The sequence below is a fragment of the Raphanus sativus genome, unplaced genomic scaffold (genome assembly GCF_000801105.2).
Source record: "Raphanus sativus cultivar WK10039 unplaced genomic scaffold, ASM80110v3 Scaffold1699, whole genome shotgun sequence".
NCBI classification, from domain to species: Eukaryota; Viridiplantae; Streptophyta; class Magnoliopsida; order Brassicales; family Brassicaceae; genus Raphanus; species Raphanus sativus.
Window position 1 is genome coordinate 10,731 of NW_026617008.1, and position 9,306 is coordinate 20,036.

Consider the following 9,306-nt stretch of genomic DNA (forward strand, 5'->3'; position numbering starts at 1 on the left):
GGGTAATATTAATGTTTGAAAGTGAAATGTTTGATTTCAAAAGAATCATGTTTGATTAGTTATTTCCATATAACCGATTTGTATTTAAACACATAAAAATTGGAAATTTTATTTTGTAAGGTTATATTTCGAATTAATTATGTTTGATTTTAGGAAAGATAATTAAGAAAACATATCTACTAATCACGTTTTTGGTAATAAACTCTCCACAAAATCTAGGCAAATCTAAATGATTAATATAGTAACTGTAATTTGAATTAATTATTTATTTTAAATCTAGTGGCACAAGCTGTAATTATTTAGGAAAAGTTAGGGTTAAATACTAAGTGTATTTTTATACTAATAATTCTCATTATGTTGATTTTTCTTTTTCAAAATGATATGGATACCGTAAGCATTTTGCCAAAGAACAAAATCAATTGGCTAACCTTTTCCTGTATTTCGAATATAATCAGTTTTAAAAGATGTCTTAAACGATTTTGTCAAAATCATGACACTAGTTTAGGTTGCTTTTTGCAATTATAATTCATCAAGTGGCCTATTTGTTTAATGAACTATGAATAATGTTAATTTAAATGGAAATGAGTATATAATACCTTTTTTCCTAACAAACATTGTTATTTCACAAAACTATAATCTAAAACGTCATCAGCCGCCACCATCACTCATCATCCACCAATTTTACCAAACTATATCTTAATCCACTAGCTGTTTTAGTTTTATTGCATATTTCTAGCTGCATAAGCTTATTCATAAGACTATTCTAACATACAGATTTGGTAAAATTTCATAATTATTTTGCTGAGTAATAGCTGCCATTTCTTTAAAATTCCTGATGCGTGCAACCAATTTTTGTATAACTTTGATTGATTATAAAAGCAAATTAGTATAAACGTAATAAAAATCGTTAGAAGGCTAACAGACAATCAACACATTGACAATGCACAATAATAATTATAATAATATTTGTGTTACAGGCTCACGAGTGGTACTGCAAGATTCTGTCTGCATCAAGCAAGATCCATCAGACACTATCCCAACACAACAAACCAGTTTGTCTCCATTCTGACAACGTTTACATCAAAAGATTCCTCAAAAACACAAACAGAGAAGAAGGACCTCCATGGCTCTGCATTTCACTACCCATTTTCCATGCATCACTATCTGACTGATTTACAGGTGAATTAGGCACATGAATTGCCAACACATCTCCAGCTATTTATTATTCAGAGTTTGTTCCTCTTCCTGCTTTAGTAAAGAGAAAAAAACCAAAAACAAAAGGTGAAAGAAAGAGCCAACAAATAAATATCTTTTTAACACAAGTGGAGTAAGACAGCAGTTGTAAACACACCTGGACTTGACAGAAACTCAACTAATACAGATATTTTTGGTATGGTTTTTGAGTTGTATTTGTCAGGGAAAAGAGCCAGTGAAGACGATGCATCACTGTCTTACTTGTCTTGCTCTGCATAATAGCATAAGTTCAGGTGCTTAAGCTTCTGGAACCGGTTGGCACTCACATCAAGAACTGCCAATGAAACAAAAGTATAACTATGTTGCATACTTCATTTGCTAATTAGAGAAGCGACGTTGGATGCATACAGTGAAATAGACAAAGCTCAATGAGCTTTTTAGCTGGCTCCTCTGCACATCCAGCACTTCACGGTGATGAAACTGCTGGATGTGGAGAGGGAGTAACAAGCGTAAGGCTTTAGAACGAACGGTGTTAATGCTTTAGCTGAGGGAAAGGGATAAAGTATTTAAGCTTGTTTTGATGTTATCTCTTCTTGTTACAGTTTGCAAGGCATTCAGCTTCTTCTCCATACATTGTCAAGGTTATGTATAAATTTTGAGATAACTCATTGAACCGAAGGTCACAAGTTGTACAAATCAAATGATATTCAAGCGTTAGACTGAATGTGCACGCCAATGGGATGAAATTAAGTATTACATTACATCCGTTCACTAATCCTTACAAAAGCAAAACATGAACCTTCTCGAGAGATTCGAATATCATAATAGGGATCATTTGCTACAATAGGTTAAGCACAAAGAGAGTGTATTCACAAACTACTCTATGACTTGAAGCTCAAGCTACTAAGGAACTTGAAACACAGAGTTTTACTGTCTCCGAGAATCTTAGTTTGGCTCCTCGTAGTTTATGCTACTTGGTTCGGAACTTTCTCGGCAAAAGAACTGCACATTTCGAGAAATATTATGGATTAAAACTACGAAACTTATTTTAATTGTGTTCAAGTGTAGTAATCGAGAGATTTTACCTTGGGTTATACTGCGGGAACTTTTTGCAGGGAAAGTAATATCGGGATCACGGTTTTGTTGGGAATTGACACTGATAAGTATATTGCTCTTGCTGTATAAACAAAACGCTTTAGTGACTAATGACTGAACATTAAAGAATGACAGAAGCAACTAAGAAACAAAACCTGGCCCAAGAAGGAACGAATTTGTGGTTTGACAGGTCGTCATTGTCGTCTTCCTCTTCATCTTCGTCGTCTGAGCATTTGTATGGAGATATGTCGTATGACTCTTCAGACATTTTCCCTATGTTGCTTATCACCTATAAGCATAAGTACTGTTACGTATCGAGATTTCGGTCTCATCTCTAAAGAACTCCAAGCCTCTAAAAGATGAGAAAGAAACTTGTACCTTGAGATCATCCTCTCTCGAGGATCTTGATGCATTGATATCGTCGCTGGAATTACTCTTTGATCTTACTGCACGGATCCTAGCATTACCTTGCTCTTCTTTCAGTTCCTTCAGTGCTTTTATCTTCGCATCCTAAAATGTCAGTTTCTTATATTCAGTAAAACTCCTACCATCACAAACAAGAAGAGGGGTCTTAGTCTTACCATAGTAGCCTTTCTTTTCAGTTCTTTTTCAGCTTGTAGTTTCTCAGTAGCCTCTTTTTGTTGTCTCTGCATTTCTGCAACTCGCTGTCTTTTAGCTTCCTTCAACTTCTTGTCTTCTTCCCTCTGCCTCTTCTTATCCGCCATTTCAAATTCTTTTCTCTTCCGCTCTTCTTCTTTCTTTTTCTTTTCCATCTCCTGCTTCCAAGCCATCTCCGCTTCCTTTTTCTTTTGCTCTTCTTCTTTCTTTTTCTTCTCCATCTCCTGCTTTCTCAGATTTTCTTGTTCCAGCCTTGCCCGCTCAAGCTTCATAGCTTCTTTCTTCATCTTACGTTCATTTTCTTTTTGTTCAGCCATCCTTCTTGAAGCCTCAGCTGCTTCTAGGGCCTTTACCTTGACATCCCTCTTGCCTAGGGGAAACATAGACAGGGTTAGTTCATACAACTAAGTATTGCTAGACGGTTTACTAGACAATGACAAAGAAAACAATTACCTGTAATTATTGCAGCTGCCGCTTTTTGTTGCTGAACAAGTGGAACGAACGAAGTGATGTTTGAAACGATGTTGTTGTGCCTAGGTTCTTTATCTGGTAATCGCGGCCCTAGAGATGTCAAATTCGAGTTACAAGACAACTTAGTCTTGCTGAACCTGCTACTAGGCGGTCTAAGATTTCTTCCAGCGCCTGCTCCACCTTGATTCTCTTTACCTTTACCAGTGAATCTTCGGCTACCACCCTTCTTCCTTTCTGCTTTACTTTTGACACTGTTGTTGCACGTAGCAGAAAAGCTAAACGCGGTATTGACAGAATCTAGGCTCTGTCTATCAACAGGGACCTTAGCGTTAGAGACAGATGGAAGAAGTTTCCTAGGGTCTTCATCAGCATCAGTATCAGCAAGAGGTTCACTTTCGGCAGAGACACTCCCACTTTTGGAATCAGATACCTCCTTAACAGGTTCTGGTATCTCATCTTCTTTTTCCTTCTCTTCATCTATGCAAGGAAGGTCCGGAATTAAACTTCCTCGCTTCTCTGACCTCATAGACTTTGGAGAGTTGGCGCATAAGTTTTCAGGCTCCTCATCCACGTTCTCATTCTCTTCGCTAATGCAAGGTAGGTCTGGTGTCAGACTGCCCTGCTTCTCTGAACTAGCAGACTTTTGCAAACTTCTATACCACAACTTCCCATTTGGAGACATACGAGGATACCTAGCATCAGCAGTTGAGCCAGCATAGTCAGTGTACAAATTTCCTGTATAGTCATGGTTAATACCCAACTTATCCAAGACAGAGCTATCCTCCAGATTCTGACTGAAAAACATGCCATCAAGCAGCTCAGTTGAAACGGACTGATCCAAGTCCAGTTTTCCCTTGAACTTAAATGTTTTAGCCAGATGTAATGATGGAGTGGTACTGCAAGCAGACTTGCGAATTGTCTCTATGATGGTTGCACTTTCTGCTGTAGTTTTTGGAAGTTGGAAGCTGTCATGTGTTATCTGGTTTTTGGAATCTCTTTGACTTTCATCATCGGTTTGGACAATAAAGCCCTCCAAAACAGGGGGGCTGCCATCGTCTGCGCCTGTCAAACCAAAGGGAGATGAACAAGGAGAATAATCTGAACTGCGGACGCCACTAGCGAATAGGTGAGAGGTTTCTCCAACAAATGGCAAAAAGTCCATATTTTCTGTTTTAAATCCATGATTTGGAGCAATTTGACTCCTCTCTGCACTTAGCTGTTCTGGTCTGAACGAAAGCGAGGTAGGACTCATCAATCCAGCTTCCTTGAATAAGTAACCCTGCAAATATCTGTATTCAGTTAATGACACATCATACAGAACACGAGAAAACATTATTCAAACTATCAGCTTGAGCTGTACTGTAGTTTCATCTCTTGGCAGACAATTAATAAAGTCATACAAACAAAGACACACAATAATGAGCACGGATAAGCTGAGATATTGATTAGGATTTCAGATTTTTGCCGATAATTTTTATGGTTAATAGCTTTATATACACATGTGCATCTGCTTGATACTACGGCACTTAAGTTTAGATTGATATTTCCAGGTCAAGTATAATTGTCGATTTCCCTTTAGAGCAAGGATTGAAGATATATTTCTAAATTGAGCGGCTACACTAGGACACATATTCAAGAGAGAAATACTCTACTATTTATAAGACAAACTTAAGAAGCATGAGAAATACAGCACATACCTCTTCAAAACGTAGTTCAGATGACGATGCAGATCCAATCATCTTTTGTAACTCAACTTCATAGTGATCTGTAGGTGTAGATCCAATTATCTTCTGTAATTCGACATCATAGTGATTGAGGTCGTGACATGCGGCTTCCTCACAACGATGTACTGCTTCCCTAACAGAATCTGAGTCCAGAATGTGTCCCTGCAATATATAAAACCCCAAGATTAAAAAAACACTTTAGTTACATTTGGAAGGACAGAGTGGTTTAAAACTCTTATATATTGAACTTTCCAAAGACATAGGAAAGAACATTCACCCCTGGGCTTGACGAAGGCTCTCTACTAGTTAGTTTCTCAAGGGTTCTTCTCCGCTTATTCTGCAGCTGGGAACTAGAGCAAATAATTTTCTGTATAGAGCCCTCCTGACAATGAGATTCACCTGTTTCTGCAAATGCTGTATTCTTATCATCTGGGGAAACACCTTCGTCAGCGGATGTTTCAAATTGAGGTCTCTTTTTCGATGCATCTAGCTGACCAGCGAATGTATTTGACTCTGGATGTTCATTTCCTCCGACTCTCGAGCCAGTATGGCTTGCAGGCGATTCCATTTCTGATACCATTTCTTTCTTCAAACCATTATTATCTTCAATGTCATTTATGGCATTGACTGCCAAGAAATTAACTTCAGAATCAGTGAGAGATGGAACATCTGACACCCTTGCGGCAGATGCTGGGGCCTTCTCCATTGTAGATTTTTCTCGACTATTCATTGGAATGTCACTAAAGCTGCGTTCTCCATTATCATCAGAGGAGGGTGATTCAGGCTTCACAGGAGCAGGGAGATCAAGGGTTCTCGGTGATGAGTTTCCTGCTCTAACTTCAAGCTGTTCGTCAGCCAATTTACGATCAGATCCAACAGATAGAGCCTTGTATTCATTTGCTGATTCCTCTTCAATGGCCGAGCTTCTTGGCTTACTTAATATTACATGGCATTGGTTACTCCCCTCTTTGGTCAATGAACCCTGTGACTGTACTTCCTTGGACATACAACTAATATCCCGTTTTTGAGAATGGTCAATCAAGCCTTCTGGAGCACCGCTTTCCTGAAGAATAGATTCAACCACCACTTGCTCAACTACCGTGATGTCAGTTTGGCTTAAACTTCTAGACCTTGAGATACTGCTAACTTCCGTTGATTCACCGGTGTTATCTTCCTCCACTGATAAAGCTTCACCAGTAACAGTTACGGGTTTCAACAATACACTTCTATCGTCTGATTGGATTAATGAGTAAGAGGACCCAACAATGCCCAAAAGCTCGGTCTTGGGTATATTGTTTTCAGTTGCACTCACAAGTGTCGTCTCATCTGTGGATAGACCCGTTAGGCTGACTCTTCCAGCACTTGAACATCTGTTACTTTCAACACATCCACCCTTTCCTTTTAATTGATCGTCCTCGGTGAAATGTTCAAGTACTAAACCTTCAACATCAATAGTCGACGGAATCAGTGGCTCCTTTACACATGCACCCTTTTCTTTTGGTTGATCGTCGCTAGTAATATCTTCAACTACTAATCTTTCAACACGAGCAGTAGAGGGAATCAGCGATTCATTTACTTCGCAGGCTTGCACTAATGAAATTGAATCTCTTGGTTCCACGACAACTGAAGAGGACTCGACAGAGCCTGAATGCTCGGTCTCGAATCTCTTTCCTCGAGATATACTATCTGCAACACCGATTGTAGAGGGAATCAGTGACTCTTTTACACCTTCACCCTTTTCTTTTGCTTGATCGTTGCTGGCAATATTTTCAACCAACAAACCTTCAACATCAGTGATCGAGGGAATCAGTGACTTCTCTGCATCACCACCTTGCAGTAATGAAATTGAATGTCTTGGCTCCAGGTCAACTGAAGAAGACTTAACAGAGCCTGAATGCTCAGCCTCTGATTCATTTGTCCGTGCATTGCTGCTGGATCTTGTTTTGATTTCAGACTTAAAGATTCTCGTTCCAGCATCTGTCACCATAGGATCTTCATTAGTGAGAGGTATTACCTGGGGTAATTCTACTCTATCATCTGCCCGGTGAGAAGGATCTGAATTTCTTGACGGAATGCTACCCGAAACAAAGTTGCTAGACTTTTGATGTTCCCTCTTGGATCTTTCATGGCTTGAGCTTTTAGATCTTGTACCTCCATCGAGATAAGCTGTTTCATTGCAACTTCTGCGTTGGGTATCATCCACTTTAACAGGCACCTCATCAATTGTCTCAATGGTCTGTAATACATTCATTTCACTCACATGACCAGACTCGAGTAGAGATTTTGGTACAATAGAAGCAGAAGTATCTCCACTGGTAGCTATTTGCAAAGGAACCATTTTCTGGTGTGGGGTTGAAGACTCTGTAGATAAGATAAACTTAATACACTGATCCCCTCCTTTACCTTGAGAATTGCTGTCCTCTTCTTCGTCGGGACAACCTTCATCATTCTCATCATGCTTAAATAAATTTATTTCCCTAACACTGTCGGACCTTAAAGAAGCAATCCCAAGGCCTATATCTCCACCTGGAGAAGGTTTGAGCTCATTTCTACGGTTTGAACGGCTTCTGGAAGCTTTGGCACTACTTCGACGCTCAAAATCTTTCTGACGTGACTTCGATCTCTGAATCTTATCAAGCGGTACTGGTAGTCCAGGGTCAACGCAAGTGTTTGGTTCGGTTTCATCTTGACAATATCCGAGAGTCGATGGTTCCCGCTCACAACCAGTACTCGAGACACTTTTAAGAACCATCTTCCCTTGGCTACGTCCAGGAGATGTACCATTTTCAACTCTCTGATTCTGACTGTGTCCACGCGACGGACAACTTTGATTCTCTCTGCAATCAATTGAGACACTTTCTGGCAACGGTTCCTCCTCATGGGCATCTCTAGGAAATGCAGTACCAGCATCCTGTTCGTGAGAGTGATCTGAAACGCGTCGGACTAAGTTGTGCGAGAGGTGGTGTTGATGTTCTTCTTCTTCAAACAAGTGCTCTTCCGAAGTGTTATCTACCACAGATGTCATGCCTACACTGTCAGCTAGAAAACTGACGGGCCGCTGATACTGAAAGAAACGGCCGGTAGGAGGACAAATGATGGAATGTCTGGATTGAGGAAATAAGAGCCCCGAGATGATCTTATTCAACTCTGTACACATGTAAACAAACATCAGAATAAGAAGAACGAAACAGAAACTCTTCACTTAAAACCATCTCTGGAATACATATATAACAAATAATGCTCAGGAACCCTAACATCATTTTATAATCTTGTAATTAAACATCAAATTACGCTAATAAGCATCAATCATTTTCGATTTTTAAGTACCAAACAACTTCGCAGCATCAATCCCACACTAACCAACACTAGGGAACAGTGAAATTGACATTGCTGCGAGAGAAATCGAGCAACGAAGGAAGCAGTACCGGAAGTTTCGGAAGGTAGAGACGAGGGAGACCAGAGCCACGGAGGAGGGGAGACTCCGGCGAGAAGGCACTTGGAGGCTAAATGGTGGTCAAAGAGATCTACTTGTTGCTTGACCTGCTCGACGATTCGCCTCTCCCTCTCAAAGATCTGAGCGAAGAGATTCTGCATGTTCGCATTCGCCGTCGGATTATCCCTGCCGGAAAACATCGCCGACGACCTAAACCCTCCAGGGATAGATCGAGTGAGAGAGACCTAGTAGCGCGGATTCGAATTTCAAAATTTTGGGGATAAGGATTCCATTTCTCCTTTTTTTAAATTATTTTTAACCACCACTACGAAAAAAAATAAAAAAAAAAATAAACCCTCGCGAGAACTCAAAACTGTGCGTTTTAACTCCAAATAAAACGGTGTCGTAAAGTGTACTTTTACACGACGTCGTTCGGGTCTATCCTTTATTCATGATCTGTCTTCTACACACTCGCCGGAGTGATCGTCACAGGCTATAAGATTCGATCATCAGTTCAAATGGATGTCTCTCTACCAGTGGATAAACTATCTATCGGATCACAACCTGAGTAAATTTCAAAGCCTTTTTTTTTTATTGATTTCGATATTTTTCTCTCAGTGAAAATTATCTGATCCATTTGGTTACTTATGGTGATGAGATTCTCACCAAATTCACTGTACATTCTTGGTATTGACTCTTTTTTTTTTGCGGTCGTTTTGGTCTGTAATAGGGACAAAAAATGTGTAGTGCTAGTGGCAACTGGGAGTTTCA

The 9,306-nt window shown here is 39.7% G+C and overlaps 1 protein-coding gene across 2 annotated transcripts; it reads right to left on the bottom strand.

Moving 5' to 3' along the window:
* Positions 1-1,920: 1,920 nt before the first annotated feature.
* Positions 1,921-8,817, bottom strand: LOC108847570 (uncharacterized). 2 transcript variants are annotated; one of them, XM_018620845.2, is made up of 9 exons: positions 8,528-8,817; positions 5,380-8,249; positions 5,076-5,264; positions 3,361-4,657; positions 2,871-3,277; positions 2,668-2,790; positions 2,445-2,578; positions 2,280-2,371; positions 1,921-2,196 (listed from the first exon to the last, which is right to left on the bottom strand). In XM_018620845.2, the coding sequence occupies exons 1-9, from the start codon at positions 8,733-8,735 to the stop codon at positions 2,165-2,167; spliced, it is 5,352 nt and encodes a 1,783-aa protein (XP_018476347.2). In that variant the 5' UTR covers positions 8,736-8,817; the 3' UTR covers positions 1,921-2,164. The 2 variants fall into 2 exon arrangements, with proteins under 2 accessions (XP_018476347.2, XP_018476346.2); XM_018620844.2 differs by having other exon boundaries at positions 2,668-2,799.
* Between the last annotated feature and the right edge of the window lie 489 nt (positions 8,818-9,306).